This window comes from Salvelinus sp. IW2-2015, linkage group LG33 (assembly GCF_002910315.2).
Source record: "Salvelinus sp. IW2-2015 linkage group LG33, ASM291031v2, whole genome shotgun sequence".
NCBI classification, from domain to species: Eukaryota; Metazoa; Chordata; class Actinopteri; order Salmoniformes; family Salmonidae; genus Salvelinus; species Salvelinus sp. IW2-2015.
Window position 1 is genome coordinate 24142931 of NC_036872.1, and position 18116 is coordinate 24161046.

At 41.5% G+C, this 18116-nt stretch overlaps 2 protein-coding genes across 2 annotated transcripts in view; both read right to left on the reverse strand.

The window, feature by feature from the left end:
- LOC111957767 (3-ketoacyl-CoA thiolase, mitochondrial) overlaps positions 1-18116 on the reverse strand; it is a 56881-nt gene that overhangs the window by 11490 nt on the left and 27275 nt on the right. The window lies entirely within an intron of this gene.
- Positions 7605-18085, reverse strand: LOC111957633 (ubiquitin recognition factor in ER-associated degradation protein 1). The gene is made up of 12 exons (XM_023978516.2): positions 17907-18085; positions 17374-17506; positions 17143-17175; positions 16899-17020; positions 10649-10779; positions 10477-10549; positions 9123-9191; positions 8941-9009; positions 8802-8852; positions 8580-8668; positions 8368-8452; positions 7605-8208 (listed from the first exon to the last, which is right to left on the reverse strand). Exons 1-12 carry the CDS (start codon positions 17907-17909, stop codon positions 8137-8139), a joined length of 930 nt encoding a protein of 309 aa, XP_023834284.1. The 5' UTR covers positions 17910-18085; the 3' UTR covers positions 7605-8136.

Sequence of the window (18116 nt, forward strand, 5' to 3'; positions counted from 1 at the left end):
AGGACAGGAGAGGTGTACAAACAGAGGTGTTTAAAGGAAGGCACACAGGTAGGCCTCATGAAAAACAGTGTTTCATATGCTCTTTTTAATCACAGTAATAGGCAGTGATTTGTCAGTCAGAGTGAGCTTGATAACATGAAAGAATCCTTTTTATAGCATCACTTTCATATACTGTACATTAAGACAAATCCTTCTACGTTGAGAATTAGAACGCAGTTTACATAACCTGATAATGACTTGATATTTGAGTGCATTCACAACAAGCCACCTGCAGACAACTTACAAAATGCAATATTGCATTTGATGGTTCGTTTTTTCTGATGACAATAGTTATTTGATCCATGGCCTACTATTTCTAACTGGGAAAATAAATTCCTACGTCTTTTGTGAGTAAAATCCTTTTTCCAAAATTGATTTAGGTACATTTTTGTGAAGAGGTATGAGGGTTGTGATATGGGTCATTTAATAGTCAAATCATTTAAGGGATCAATACATTTCTATATTGCTTCCCCAGTATCTGCATGAACCATCAGGCCAAGTGTTTTTGGTTGACCCTGCTGGACAGAAAGAGAAGGAGGAATCGGAACACGCTGCATTCAAATTCAGGTCTTAGTTATTCCATTGTACTGGATCTAATACATATTAGCATTTTACATACATTCATAAGTGTAATACTTTTTCATGACATACTGTGAAAAACTCTCTTGACTGCTGGCTCTGTCACTTTCAGACATAGCAGAGCAGACTTGAACCACAGGGGGTTCTGTGTAAAGAGAGAGTAATCCAAAAGGCACAGACACACCCCTTGACTTTCAATTGGCACCATTGACCTGTATGTATTCTCTCCTGATTGGCTCTGTGGTGCACAGTCTGGCAGTCTAACTAAAGTGCCAGAGGTATGAGGAGAGACATCCTCCTTTGTATTTATGGGAACAAATATTTCCTAACACTTTGGATCCTATTCTTGGACAGTTAGAAGACACAATGCATCAATGCAACAAAAAAAAGTATTACTAATTACTGTCCATGAGTAACCTCAACCTTGTGGGTCTATGGGTGTTTGGGCCAATAAAGTTACAACTCAATTCTACCACTGACTAGTCTCTCATGCCCCTATGAACGGGGACACAGGGCAATAGTTTTTAATCTAAACCAGCCCTTTTTTACTGGAGTACACTAACCCCTAATTGGGGCTCTTTTCTTGACACATAGTAGCAGTTTACCAGATAACAATTCAAGAAGAACAAAATGTAGATTGTTGTAAGGGTGTATTACATCCTGTGCTGGCCCCATTGTCATATCCATTCTGGATTCTGGGTGGTAAAATCATAGCTGAAAAATGCCTTTATGTATGTGTATACATTTTCCGTCAAGACAGAACTGTCAAAGGGGGTGGAGTTGCAATCTACTGCAGAGATAGCCTGCAGAGTTCTGTCATGCTATCCAGGTCTGTGCCCAAACAGTTCGAGCTTCTACTTTTAAAAATCCACCTTTCCAGAAATAAGTCTCTCATTGTTGCCGCTTGTTATACAGACCCCCCTCAGTCCCCAGCTGCGCTCTGGACACCATATGTGAATTATTTTCCCCCCATTTATATTCAGAGTTTGTACTGTTAGGTGACCTAAACTGGGATATGCTTAACACCCCGGCCGTCCTACAATCTAAGCTAGATGCCCTCAATCTCACCCAAATTATCATGGAATTTACCAGGTACAACCCCAAATCCGTAAACTCGGGCACCCTCATAGATATCATCTTGACCAACCTGTCCTCTAAATACTCCTCTGCTGTCTTCAACCAGGATCTCAGCGATCACTGCCTCATTGCCTGCGCCCATAATGGGTCCGCGGTCAAACGACCACCCCTCATCATAGTCAAACGCTCCCTAAAACACTTCAGCGAGCAGACCTTTCTAATCGACCTGGCCCGGGTATCCTGGAAAGATATTGACCTCATTCCGTCAGTAGAGGATGCCTGGTTATTCTTTAAAAGTGCTTTCCTCACCATCTTAAATAAGCATGCCCCATTCAAACATTTTAGAACCAGGAACAGATATATCCCTTGGTTCACTCCAGACCTGACTGCCCTTAACCAGCACAAAAACATCCTGTGGCGTACTGCATTAGCACCGAATAGCCCCCGCGATATGCAACTTTTCAGGGAAGTTAGGAACTTATCGGCAGACTCAACAGCCTTGGTTTCTCAAATGACTGCCTAGCCTGGTTCACCAACTACTTCTCAGATAGAGTTCAGTGTGTCAAATCGGAGGGCCTGTTTTCCGGACCTCTGGCAGTCTCTATGGTGGTGCCACAGGGTTCAATTCTCGGGTTGACTCTTTCCTCTGTATACATCAATGATGTCGCTCTTGTGGCTGGTGATTCTCTGATCTACTTCTACGCAGACGACACCATTCTGTATACTTCTGGCCCTTCTTTGGACACCGTGTTAACTAACCATACAACTCTCCTTCCGTGGCCTCCAACTGCTCTTAAATGCAAGTAAAACTAAATGCATGCTCTTCAACTGATTGCTGCCCGCACCTGCTCGCCCGCCTAGTATCACTACTCTGGACGCTTCTGACTTAGAATATGTGGACAACTACAAATACCTAGGTGTCTGGTTAGACTGTAAACTCTCCTTCCAGACTCACATTAAGCATCTCCAATCCAAAATTAAATCTAGAAACGGCTTCCTGTTTAGCAACAAAGCATCCTTTTTATGGGAATTTTATGAATAATGACTAAATGATGTATACGTTTAACGTAGAATTATAACTAACAGAATTATATCCTGTCTGAGGAATCATGTTTGTCCATAAGAAAGAGGGACTGTTGGTAGGCAAGGAACTGTGGCAGGCAACTTGTGACCACTGTGAAACTGATAACAGGGATGGAAGTCTCCCCACCCAGGGAGGGGAGAAACCTTGGGCTTGTAGTAGATTGTATAACAGATGGCGGACAATGTATGAGAAGAAGACTTGTGAACTATGTTGCGATTGTATCTGAGAGGAGGAGGGACGTTTATGACGAAATGTGAGGTATATAGACCAATGTACCGGAAATGATAAGCAGAGCTCTCTAAATAAACATTCCTGACAATTGTAGCTGGGCCTCCGCTTGATTCATTTCAACCAGTTTCTTACAAATTCTGGGTTTCAGGCTGAGTAATTAATTCAATTGGGTATTATGAACAACTGAGAACAAAATTCTCGTAACAATCCTTCACTCATGCTGCCAAACATACCCTCGCAAAACTTACTATCCTACCGATCCTTTACTTTGGCGATGTAATTTACAAAATAGCCTCCAACACTCTACTCAGCAAATTGGATGCAGTCTATCACAGTGCCATCCGTTTCGTCACCAAAGCCCCATATACTACTCACCACTGCGACCTGTATGCTCTTGTTGGCTGGTCCTCGCTTCATATTTGTCGCCAAACCCACTGGCTCCAGGTCATCTATAAGTCTTTGCTAGTGTCGTGTCTTTGGCTATGCCGGATTAAGTGTTATGACATGCTATTCTATAAAATACTTTCTCCGTAATTAATATTACCTGATTGAGCTAATCATGTAAATGTAATTAACTAGAGAGGAGGGGCACTATGAAAGAATATTTACAGAMCTGTTATCTTCCGAATAAACTCTTAAAGACCTAGTAATATTTTACATCAATAGCAGTCAATCTTAATCGTCACCTTATTTCAGTCTCATCTGAAAGTTGTAAATTCTTGGTTAGCTTCACGAACCCTGGCTAACAAGTTGAATCAGCAATACAAAATTGGGTTTAATTATTTATTTACTAAATACCTAACTAAATCACACAGAATTACATATACACGGAATGAATCATACCTTGATTACAAATTATATCATAAAGGAAAATGTCCCTAGCGGGTGGAACAGATATGACAGCTTGTTACACAAAAGAAAAGGGGCTGGGTTTGAGTGAAAGAGCGGGAAGACTGAGGAACAAAGGGCGAAGCTGTGCTATCGTAAATACAATATCTTATGCATTCTAAATTACCGCCCATTTGGAAAAGGAAAATGCAATAAATATTTACTCTGAGCTGTGCTTCGGTAGGTTGGTGGTAGATGGAAGGCCGTATTGCCCAACCGGGTCAGTATATGTATTGACCAGCAAACCCACTGCAGCCTACCTCACTAGCTCACTGTCCATCCCTGCTTTGGACAATTAATAGCATGACTCTCGTACTTTGCCCTTTTCCTTTATGATTGATATTAACGACGAAAGGATATATTATCTGTCTCTCTCCTATTGTGTACCACTGTTAAATACTGTGGGGGAAAAAAAACTGGGAAAATAAGTACTTAGAACTAACAATTATTATAGATACATATTAAAGAAAAGGGTAAACACAACACTGTACCGAATCCCATAATTGTCAAACAAGTTTTAATGTACATCAATATAGAAGAGACAAAACTAGAGGTTATGCAATATGGGTGTATATCCACTGCACGCTTCTTAGGTGTGTAATTGACATGACCAAAGAGCTATTGAAATTTAAAACTATGAAAAATGTACGTTAAACCGCGTGATTTTACAGCACACAAACAAGAGTGTGCAATATAGAAGGGTATATTCTGCACCATGTTTGAAGTCAGTAGGTCACATGACCAAGGAGCTATTGAAATTCTAAATTTTGAAAAATGTAAAATCTTGTGAGATGAAAATGGACAAACTAAAGGGTGTGCAATATAGAAGGGTAATCAGTGGACATACTGAACCTTGTTTGAAGTCCCTAGGTCATATGACCAAGGAGCTATTGACAATTTACATTTGGAAAAATTCATGTAAAAATGTGTGAGATGAAAATGGACGAACTAACGGGTGTGCAATATAGAAGGGTAGTCAGTGGACATTCTGAACCTTGTTTGAGTCCAGTAGGTCAAATGACCAATGAGCTATTGAAATTCAAAAATGTAAATAAATAATTTTAAATAGTGCGAGATGTAAATCGACAAAAAAATAAATGTGTGCAATGTGTGTCTATGCCATCGGGTTAGCTAGAACCAGTTTTGAAAGTTTTAGGAGTAATGGTTAAATAGCTATTGTAATTTGAAAAATGTGATTTGTCACTATGTTGACAGTCCTTAACTGCTGTTGGTGGACGTAAGGAAAACTACAGGCGAATATCCAACCTGAAACTGTCTTTACCTCGGTCCCAGTCAGGTGGTGTTTGTTTACAAGAGACGAGAGACCGGAGACTTGTTGTGAGTCACTCATACTGCTTACACATAGGAATCACGGTAGGTTGCCTGTAAAAACAATTGGGCAACATTTCTATTTTTACCTCTTTCTTTTCGGTATTCGCCTTTTATGTAGCCATTGTTTTTGTCAGGATGGAGCAAAAGACATTCAACGTTGTGCGACCGTTGTCACTGTAACTTGACAGCTGCATGTTCTAAGTTCCTCATTTTAAATTCAGACCTTCCACTACTTTCCTTCCTTCACATTCACAACAGTAAGTTAGCAGCTTGCCATAGCCTACTTGTAAATAATTACCTTGTATTTTCCTGTTATGGTGAATAAAAAGTTGGCTACTCAAAACATTGTCAGATAGCCTATGTTCTGGTAATTATATAAGTTGGCTGGACAAAAATCCATTAATGTTTATGCAGGTCCTAAGAAACATCAGACAAATACACTATACAAAAGTATGTTATTCTATTATTGTATGTGGACACAAATGTTCCCTCAATTTTTTTTCATCACTGAGCAAATTTCAGGTCTGCTGAGCGCAAACTTGATGAACGTCGCAATTATTTTTTATTTATTTAACGAGGCAAGTCAGTTAAGAAAATTCTTATTTACAATGACGGTTAAACTACCCTAACCCGGACGACGCTGTGACCAGTTGTGATACAGCCCGGGATCGAACCAGGGTCTGTAGGGACGCCTCTAGCACCGAGATACAGTGCCTTAGACCGCTGCGCCACTTTGGAACCTACATTTCCCTGCCCTGATCACAGTAGCGGAAAATAAAATAAAGACGCCCTTCCCCTCTGCTCTCAAAACAATGAGCTCTGTAGCAGGTAGAGCGTCACATTGACACAACGCTGATGTCAAAGCAACGTGAAGCTTATAGTAGAGCTGAAGTGTAACGCCGTATTCAAAACAACTGGGAACTCGGAAATCTCCAACTCCCGAGCGTTGAAGAAAACTGGTAACTAGAAGAAGAAAAAAAAGCTCAGACTGGGAAAAATCGTCTTGAATTGTCATCCAACTCGGAATTCCAAGAGCTCTGACTTTCTGACCTGAAGATCACTGAAGCCATAATTTTACCAAATTTTTTCCCAAGTTCCCAGTTGTCTTGAAAGCACCATTAGCCTACATTCTCCTGCCCTGATCAAGTCTACACATATGGCCTATATTTTATAGTAAGAATGAATATAATAGAACAAAATATAAATAAAAATTTTTCCCACACAACTTGAGTGTCATTAACATGTGGAACTGCTGTCATAACAAAACAGTTGTATTTTGGAACAGAGCCCATGTGCTAATTTCTTTTTGAGGTAGAAGCATTAGAATCTGCTCTTCCAGATAATTTAAAAACATCTGACCTGGATGAACCTCTGTAGGAGCATTTCATAAAGTAGCTTTTTTGATCCACCTTGGATGTGATCACATTACACACACATTCYCTTCTCAACCTACTAGCCATTTGTAGTTTAAGTTAGAAACATGTGCACACTAACCCATCATGTATTCACTAAATATAGAGGGCTTTTAAATATTTATTTGGCAAAGTCAAGAAGATTTTTTTTTTTAAAGTGTGCATTCCAGTGGAGGATGACTCATAAAAATGTCTGGAATTGTGTAAATGGAATGGCATCAAGCACATAGAAACCATGTGTTTGATACCATTCCACTAATTCCGCTCCAGACATTACCACGAGCACTTTCTCCCCAATTAAGGTGCCACCTACCTCCTGTAGTGCATTCCCCCACACCAAATGCCAAAGCATTTCTGTGACAATAGACAAGAACAACTCAAAGACAGAACTACATGCATTTAAATGGAGAGAATAAATGCATAAAAAGCATTTCTGCAAAGCTTTGTGATTGACAAGAAAAAGTTTGACGGACAACAGAATGTTCATGACTTAATATGTGCCAAAGACTAAGATGAAAGGCAACATTTATACTCAGGACTTTTAAATACATTACTGCAATCATAACTAGATCGGTTGGTGGAGATAAAAGTACAGGCTTTGTTGCCGGTAATACCAGTCAGATACAAAGAAAAGGCATCAAAAAGTTGGCGTTTTTCAGTCATGTAAAATGTCCAATGATTTCTCTGTATTGTTCTATCCTAGTCCATACTGTGAGACTGCCTCCAACCTCACCAACCAACCTTGCAGCTCAGACTCATAAATCCCTAAATTATTCACATTTATTTTCAAGTTGTTCTTGTATCCCTTTACTGTGTTTTATTCTTGAATCCGCACACTTATGAATTACAATATGTACCTATTTCAATACCTACTGATACACTTTAACATTAGGCTCTATAAACCAATATAATGGACGCATCATTCCACACACAAATTATTTTAAGACAAAAATAAACAGATCTATACAGAGTGCACTTTATTCAAAACACTGTACTTTATTTCAGAGTGTTGATAAATAAACAAAGGAAATAGCATTTATCTACCACACTCATCACTCAGTTCGAGTCCAACAGGTTCCAATGTCAGAGGAGCGTTTCCAAATTAATTTGATACATATTCCAAGAAAAATCAAACCCACTCCAACATTAACAAAGGTCATTCTGTTGAAAGGTAGAAAATTGTTTATGATATTTATCATATTGTATTGAAAGGGTTGCTGTCTTTGAATGGGCTCATACCAGCAACCCTGGACTCTAACCACAGTCCCAATAACATTCCATTTTTTTTATGTGCTTTTAACTTGCTTACCATGGGCAAGACCATTACAATATGATCAAAGGAAAGTAACGCCTTGTTGATTCCTGCCAAGGGAAAGAAAAAAATGAACCCAGCTCTTAACATGACCTGCCTTTATTGGTTGCTTATGGTGGGTGTGTGAGTATGTATGTAGAGTCTGCAGTCAGTCAGTCTCTGCAGTTGAATACTGTAGTGCCTCAAAGCTTTCTGCCACCTTTCTTGCGTAGTGACTTTCCCTCGCCAGAGAAGGCGATGAATTCTGAATCCTCCTGAAAACATGCAACTAGCTTTAGCGTACATCATTCAAATCTGGCACATACAATTTGAACCATCTAAATACAGCTTTTATGCCTTCCTGGAATTTCAGTGTTTGCAAGAAAGGGATGAAGCAGTTTATGACATTTTCCTTCTTTGACCATCATACTTACATCCTCTGTTGTTTTCCTGGGCAGAGGCCTAGAGTTTCTGATGAAGGTGATCCTGCCAACCTTGTACTCATAGTTAGGAATCCCTCTGTATTGGGACAGAGAGGGGTTAAAGATTAAGATCAAAGCTGATTTCATCATAGCTGCAAATACAAAAGTGACCGGATATGGGGAAAGGGCTAGGGGTTGTTTTTGGACTGGTAATAGCTCCCAACCTTTTAATGTCACTAGGATCGATAGGGACGGGGCTGGGCTCGATGCCTTTCTTTTTGCCATCCAGACGATTGCCTGAACCAGTGAAAGCCTATAGAGAGAAGTATTCATAGACTAATTCATGGGTTGAATTGAGGACTGCATGAGCTTCGCATAAATGAAAGAGAACATGAACCATATGGGTATGAACTGAGGTAAGTAAGGAAYAAAATCCATAAACTCACTCTGAATCTCATGTCCATATCAGTCCAAGTGTTGGGATCTCCTTCCTCCTCCTGTTGTGAGGAGTGATTAGAGTTCATCAAAACATACAGTATAAACACTGAGACTGGATTAGAAATACTCAACATGTGTTGTTCTTACTGTGGGCTCCTCTGGTGCTTTGTAACACCTCTCTGGTTCTTTGTAACCCAGCGGCGCATCAAAGTCCACCTGAGAGACAACAACAGGTATGGCTGGGTGAGGTAGAGCTATTAGGTACCATAATCTAAGTTACAGTGTTGTGTCTCCACTTATGGTATGATAGATAGTACAGAAGATCTTACATTCATATCACATTCAATGATAGACACTGCCTTGTCTGGCTTAGTCTCCATCACTCGCAGTTCATAGATCTAAAATCAGTATAGAGAAAGATAACAGGTCAGGCACAACTGTATGCCACACACAGGCTGCCGGTGTCACATTTGGGGAGGACAGGTTCATATTAATGGTTGGAACGGAATAAATGGAATGTTATCGAACCCAAACACATGGTTTCCATGTGTTTGATACCATTCCAGCCATTATTATAAGCCATCCTCCCCTCAGCAGCCTACTGTGATGCCACACCTTACATTTAGAAGCAAAATTCTGGTGACAAGTAAAATTCCATTACAGTTTTGCCTTGTGRATTGTAATACAGTCATCATACAGTATATGGCCAAATGTTTGTAGACACCCATTCAAATGAGTGGATTTGGATATTTCAGCCACACCCGTTGCTGACAGGTGTATAAAATCGAGCACACATCCATGCAATCTCCATAGACAAACACTGGCAGTAGAATTACCTTACTGAAGAGCTCAATGACTTCCAACGTGGTATCATCATAGGATGCCACCTTTCCAACAAGTCAGTTCATAAAATTTCTGCCCTGCTAGAGCTGCCCCGGTCAAATGTAAGTGCTGTTATTGTGAAGTGGAAATGTCTAGGAGCAACAATGGCTCAAACGCGAAGTGGTATGCCACACAAGTGACTGAGGCGCATAAAACTCGCCTGTTCTCGGTTGCAACACTCACTACTGAGTTCCAACTGCCTCTGGAAGCAACGTCAGCACAAGAACTGTTCGTCGGGAGCTTCATGAAAGGGGTTTCCATGGCCGAGCAGCCGCACACAAGCCTAAGATCACCATGCGCAATGACAAGCGTTGGCTGGAGTGGAGTAAAGCTCGCTGCCATTGGACTCTGGAAACACATTCTCTGGAATGCTGAATCTCACTTCGCAATCTAGCAGTTCGACGGACGAATCTGGGTTTGGTGGGTGCCAGGAGAACGCAACCTGGTCCATACAGAAATGGTTTGTCGAGATCAGTGTGGAAAAACTTGACTGGCCTGCTCAGAGCCCTGACCTCAACTCCATCAAACGCCTTTGGGATGAACTGGACCGACCGACTGTGAGCCAGCACAAACCGTCCTACATCAGTGCCGTACCTCACTAATGCTCATGGCTGAATGGATGTCCCCGCAGCAATGTTCCAACATCTAGTGGAAAGCCTTCCCAGAAGAGTGGAGGCTGTTATAGCAGGAACGGCGGGACCAACTCCATATTAATGCCCATGATTTTGGAATGAGATGTTTGACGAGCAGGTTTCCACATACTTTTGGCTGTGTAGTGTACCATTAACTTTAAACAGTTACCTTTTCATTGTAGTTAATTGCGACAACATCTCCTGTAGTTAAGCAGGCAAAGTTTCTCAAGGCATTTTCCAACCTATGAGACAGTGAAGTGAAATGTGAGAATCATTTGTCTATTTTTAATGACACTTAAATGTGCAGAGGTGAGTAATTAAAGGTCTATAACTGTACATACACTGCTTTGGGGTTAGTGATATCCAGGAAGTCTGGGCTCTGTGGCTGGAACTTGGAGTATGTGGCCACCATGAGGTTCACACTCTCCACCTGGACCAGGCCCCCTTCCTCCAGCAGGAGATTCTGCATCATCTACAGGGGAAACACACAGACAACCATGTCACTACAGACAACATACACACTAAAGTTCATGACCACAGAGGTGTGATGATTTTAATACAGGGCCACTGACACGGCCCGCTACCAACACCTGCGGGCTCTCCTTCACCGTGGCCAACGTGAGTAAAACATTTAAACGTGTTAACCCTGCCCAGACGGCATCCCTAGCCGCGTCCTCAGAGTATGCGCAGACCAGCTGGCTGGTGTGTTACGGACATATTCAATCAATCCTTATCCCAGGCTGCTGTTCCCACATGCGTCAAGAGGGCGCGTCATTGTTCCTGTTCCCACATGCGTCATTGTTCCTGTTCCCAAGAAAGCTAAGGTAACTGAGCTAAACGACTATTGCCCCGTAGCATTCACTTCCGTCATCATGAAGTGCTTTGAGAGACTAGTCAAGTATCATATCACCTCCACCCTACCTGACACCCTAGACACACTCCAATTTGCTTACCGCCCCAATAGGTCCACAGACGATGCAATCGCAATCACACTGCCCTAACCTATCTGGACAAGAGGAATACCTACGGAAGAATGCTGTTCATTGACTACAGCTCAGCATTTAATACCATAGTACCCCCCAAACTCGTCAATAAGCTTGAGAACCTGGGTCTCAACCCCGCCCTGTGCAACTGGGTCCTGGACTTTCTGACGGGCCGCCCCCAGGTGGTCAGGGTAGGAAACAACATCTCCACCTCGCAGATCCTCAACACCGGGGCCCCGTAAGGGTGCATTCTCAGCCCTCTCCTGTACTCTCTGTTCACCCATGACTGCGTGGCCATGCACGCCTCCAACTCAAATCATCAAGTTTGCAGACGACACTACAGTGGTAGGCTTGATMACCAACAACGACGAGACGGCCTACAGGGAGGAGGTGAGGGCCCTTGGAGTGTGGTGTCAGGAAAATAACCTCACACTCAACAAAACAAAGGAGGTGATCGTGGACTTCAGGAAACAGCAGAGGGAGCACCCCCCTATCCACATCGAAGGGACAGTAGTGGAGAAGGTGGAAAGTTAAGTTCCTCGGCGTACACATCACGGACAAACTGAAATGGTCCACCCACACAGACAGCGTGGTGAAGAAGGCGCAACAGCGCCTCTTCAACCTCAGGAGGCTGAAGAAATTTGGCCTGTCACCGAAAACACTCGCAAACTTTTACAGATGCACAATCGAGAGCATTCTGTATCACCGCCTGGTACGGCAACTGCTCTGCCCACAACCGTAAGGCTCTCCAGAGGGTAGTGAGGTCTGCACAACGCATCACCGGGGGCAAACTACCTGCCCTCCAGGACACCTACACCACCCGATGTCACGGGAAGGCCAAAAAGATCATCAAGGACAACAACCACCCGAGCCACTGCCTGTTCACCCCGCTAACATCCAGAAGGCAAGGTCAGTACAGGTGCATCAAAGCTGGGACCGAGAGACTGAAAAACAGCTTCTATCTCAAGGCCATCAGACTGTTAAACAGCCATCACTAACATTAAGTGGCTGCTGCCAACATACTGACTCAATCTCTAGCCACTTTAATAATAATAAAATGTATGTAATAAATGTATCACTAGTATCACATGTATCACTAGTAAACAATGCCACTTTATATAATGTTTACATACCCTACATTACTCATCTCATATGTATATACTGTACTCTATACCATCTACTGCATCTTGCCTATGCCGCATAGCCATCGCTCATCCATATATTTATATGTACATATTCTTATTCCTTCCTTTATACACACAAGTGTAAGGTAGTTGTTGTGAAATTGTTAGATATTACTGCAGTCAGAACTAGAAGCACAAGCATTTCACTACATTCGCATTAACATCTGCTAACCAGGTGTATGTGACCAATAAAATTTGATTTGATTTTAAATGTTTTGACTGTTCGAGTACTCCAATATCTTTTTTGAAAATATTTTTTGAACAAGGCCTGCATTGGGAAAAAACATGGGAACAGTGCGCAACAATGCCTAATTAATCACAACCATTACAGATAACAATTCGTAATTGCCCCAGAGACAGTGTACAAAACATTAGGGACACCTGCTCTTTCCATGACATAGACTGACCAGGTGAAAGCTATGATCTCTTATTGATGTCACTTGTTAAATCCACTTCAAATCAGTGTAGATGAAGGGGAGGACAGGTTAAAGAAGGATTTTTAAGCCTAGAGACAATTGAGACATGGATTGTGGACAGTATGCCGTCGTTGTAAATAAGAATTTGTTCTTAAAATGACTTGCCTAGTTAAATAAAGGTTCAATAAAACAAAAAATGCTCAGAAGAATTGAGGCTGTTCAGAGGGTAAAAGGGGATGCAACTCAATATTAGGCAATGCCATTTTAATATTAATTTATTGAAACCGTAATATCAACTGGTTATATTATATCATGAAACACAATCTTTAAAAATGTCAGTAACCTTAGCAGTGGCGCTTGTTTGTAGAAGCCGATGGCTGTGCACTGGCATAGCTTTGTTGTGTTAATTTAGCAGACAAGATACGCTTAATTCCCGAGCCCTTAACACGGTCAAGACACGTTATAGTAAAAAACATTATGTAATATAAACAGAATTAAACTAAATATTTTTTCCAAGTAAAAAAGAAAGTTGCCAGTGCGAAGTGATGCATCACGCATCTGGAACATAGAATGAAATTATGTGTAATGGCTGTCTCGACCCCAAGAAGTACCAAAAGAGTGTCTGTTCAGAAAAGCAGAGAGAGTCCGGAGAGACGAGGCTTGTTCAGGGTCCCAGCCCCAGAGACACATGACCAACTGCTAGATATAGGAATTCAACTGCTACAAGCACCGTTTTTCTGTGCATCATTGGCTGTAAGTGACAAAAAAGTGATCACTACATAGTTAAAGTACTCTACCTTCGAACAATATAGCTATCTACAGCTAACTTTTGTCAATGATTTTTGGTTTGTTTATTATCCCAGTATTAATCATTACCCTCTTCATTGACTTATCGGTTAGTGTTGCACAAGTCCTACAGGCTCACATTTGTAGGCTACATTTAATAATATATTCAGTTGATCATAGTGACAATTGTAGCCTAGATCATTTATACTGTTTTTTTCCACATAACAATGAAGTAACTGATAAAGCCCATTTTATGTGGCACATGCAAATGTGTTGCATAATGCATTATGACAGTCTCAGATATTAAAACCTTATTTTCCTTTTATTTAAGGTCACTGTTACAACTACTTCTAGTACAAAGTAACACTTCCTCAAGAGGTCCTCTGGAAAGAATTGGTACATGTCTTCAAGGTAATCAGCCCAGAGCAATACCAAAGTATTTGATGCAAGAACGGCGAACACCATGTGCGCCTCACAAAAGACCTCATCCAGCATCAAGGTGCCCAAGTCCAGTTTGACATTGCACAGAAATTCAGCAGGACCATAACGAGAGAAGACAGACCTCATGCAGCGATTTGATAAAGACTGAGCTGAAGCCAAAGTCTGGAAAGCACTCAATCTCAAGTAAATCTGAGGACATCAACCATATAGTAAGTGCGCTTCTTCATCAGAAGGCGTTTGCTTTGACACCTGGCAGGTTCTACCCGAGCTTCCAGAACTTCCAAATAAACCTGCTGCACAAATTGGACTATGAGGAACAAGTGTAATGGATCAGATTCAGCAACCAAACTGACCTTACACCGTGAGAAGAACAAACTGTCTGCCCGTTTGGCACACAGACAGAGGCACAAATGTTGACTGTTGATTTCAACTGTAGTGCTGAAACTCTGGAATGGAAACTGTCATCTTGAATGCCACAGTTAGAGAAGTAATTTAAGAAAGAAAAAATACGTAATACTGAAACCAATGACAACGTAGACTGACAAAACGTGTATTTACTTTTATAACGTTACATTCTTTGTTGCATTTATTTATGTAATTATTTTCACATATTGTTACATTACAGCCTCACTCTAAAATGAATTTGAAAAAATCCTCAATCTACACACAATACCCCATAATGACAATGCAAAAACAGATTCAGAAATACATTTACAAAAGTATTTAGACCATTTACTCAGTACTTTGTTGAAGCACCTTCTTGGGTTTGATGCTACAAGCTTGGCACGCCTGTATTTGGGGAGTTTCTCCCATTCTTCTATGCAGATCCTCTCAAGCTCTGTCGGGTTGGATGGGGAGCGTCGCTGCACAGCTACTTTCAGGTCTCTCTGGAGATCGATTGGGTTCAAGTCCGGGCTCTGGCTGGGCCATACAAGGACATACATGCATGTAGGACTCAAGGTCTTGAGGTGGTCCATAGTTGACTACATGACATGCTTAAAGTCTATCCCCATTCCCAGTGCTGAAGTAGCCATCATAACTCTGAGATTAGATTACTCATTTTTCAAGGCTGCGATTATGTGCAATTTTATGCCCTCGGTTGTCTCTGAGCGGTGCATGTTGAAAAGCCTGTTTTCCAGTGTGTCCTCTGCTCCTGCTGAATGCACAGATTTCTCCCCAAGGAACTGCTGAAAAACCTTGTTGTACAGCAAAGAACAGTCTTCAATTCTCTTACAGTATATGACAGTCCTTGGGGTCTCAGGCCCTGAGCAACCATGAATTCTAAATGGCATCAGTAGTTCGCAAAGTAGCCGAAGCGGAAAATATACGGGACGCAATTATTCCAAAACTGCTGCTCGTTGTTGGAACACATTTTCCTACTTCAATCAACCAGTCCATTTTGATTTGAATTTGTGATAAAACTGATGCCATTTGGCAAGGAATGTAGGTTGTGTGTCTCATCAGTTAGATACGTTTTTATAGGCATTTATTTCTGTAGGCCAAAAGGGAGCTTGCGTGCGCCCTCAGCACGCGTGTGTTGAGGGAGCGGTCGGAATGCAATTGAGTGAAAGAGACACGGAGGGGAAAGGGAATTTAGGAAGAAGAATTTTATTATTTTTTGTTGTGCCCCACAAATGCACATGTACAAATGGAACACTAGAGTCAAAGCAAATGAACGTTCGTTTTTTTAGGGGTAATGGTGACAAAATGTCACTTGCCCGTTCAGGCAGCCACAAAGCACATTCCACCAAATAGTTTTACAGTATTTGAGAAAAAAAAGTGATCTCTGGTTAAAGATGGAGTTTTAAAGTAGTCAATTAGAGTACTCATGCCCATCCCTAACTTTAATGCATGTGACATAACATACACGGTTCCCAATTTAAAGCATCCATCCAACATATACACTGCTCATGGAGTCTGTTTCTGACTGTTTGAGCAGACACATGCACATTTGTGGCCTGCTGGAGGTCATTTTGCAGGGCTCTGGCAGTGCTCCTCCTTGCACAAAGGCGGAGGTAGCGGTCCTGCTGCTGGGTTGTTGCCCTCCTACGGCCTCCTCCACGTCTCCTGATGTAATGGCCTGTCTCCTGGTAGCGCCTCCATGCTCTGGACACTACGCTGACAGACARAGCAAACCTTRTTGCCACAGCTCGCATTGATGTGCCATCCTGGATGAYCTGCACTACCTGAGCCACTTGTGTGGGTTGTAGACTCCGTCTCATGCTACCACTAGAGTGAAAGCACCGCCAGCATTCAAAAGCGACCAAAACATCAGCCAGGAAGCATAGGAACTGAGAAGTGGTCTGTGGTCACCACCTGCAGAACCACTCCTTTATTGGGGGTGTCTTGCTAATTGCCTCTAATTTCCACCTGTTGTCTATTCCATTTGCACAATAGCATGTGAAATTTATTGTCAATCAGTGTTGCTTCCTAAGTGGACAGTTTGATTTCACAGAAGTGTGATTGACTTGGAGTTACATTGTGTTGTTTAAGTGTTCCCTTTATTTTTTTGAGCAGTGTATATATGTATATATTTTGGTTGAAGTGTTCTCACTTTATTTAGACAGAAAGGAAATCAGAGGGGGAGATAGGCAAGAAGGAGAGAAACAGTGGGAAGGGTGGGGATCAAACCCTGGTCTCTGGTGGGGAGTCTTATATATGTGACTTGTGCCAGGGAGTGTTACCACTTCCCCACAGCTCTGCAGTTAAAGCATCCTTTGATAGAAATATGGCACAAGATTTATAAAAAAATAAGTGTTGAAATAAAACAACCCTCCTCACCCAGTGTGGCAGGTAGCAAATCCCCTCATCTGCTACAAACTCCAGGACACCACAGTGTGTCATTCTGTCTGAGTTCTTGTTGGTAAGTTTGAACAACATGGGGTAGGTGATGTTAAGTCTGCCTTTGGTGGAAAAGAGTGAAGGGGAAGAATAAGTCATCTGTTGGGTATAAAACTCAGGTTCGGAAAAATTGCATATGTAGATCATCAGAGTTTAAATCTGGATAAAGTAGGAGTATACTTACTTAGTTGGTCAAGTGCAGATGGCGGCATTATAACTATAATGAGAAAACAGAGCAATATGAGCACTGAAAAACACTTACAGAGCAGGATAAGGCTGAATTAATTGACAGTAGGATGACAGTGACTGCAATCTCTACAGTCACTTGTGTATAGGACACTGGGGAAAAGCTTAGGTGTCAAACTCTATACATTCCTGGTATAGTTATGATATATTTGATATATAGATTAATTACTTTTTCCTCCTTTCTCCACATCAGACCGGTCGTTGGGACCCGCCAGCATGGACACAGAGTAGCAGCGGTATTGAGTGGAGAAGCGGTTTTGGAAGGTCCGTGGCATCGGGTGGTCAAACATGTTGAAGGAAAACTGTGGCAAATATTTTGAGAAACAAAAAGTAGTTAGATCAGGTAAAAATTAGTTATTTTTAGAGTTGGTTTGACAACGTTACCCTGACTAATTTCAAATCCAACTTTTATTTCAAACATCATCATACCAACTTCATGTAAAACTAGCTGACAAGTGACACCATTTAACTTTTTAAAGCTGTACGATTCACAAGTAAAGTTGCCGAGCAAGGTAACGTTAGATATTAATTTTGTCAGAATGATGGTGCATATTTCCTTTGATTTGAATGGCTAACTATTTCCTACTACCAAGCTAACAGTTAACGGCTAACGTTAGCTAGTGAATTCCGATACGATGTGGCACTGGTTACGTTTGCATTTTTCATAAACAACAGTCAAAACCAGTGTTGTCGAGTACTTACCATGATAAAAATTAGCACTCCAAACTTTATATATCAAAATGTATAGAATAAAGCTATACCAAATAGCGTATTTATTCTCCGACAAACTGCCTGCTGAAATTCCAATGTTATCTTCCGCTTAGCCGCAACGAAAGCAGGAAGTGACGGATTTCCCAGAACAAAGCATGACCACCAATCAGAATCCTAACACCAACATTCTATCCTTTGTGA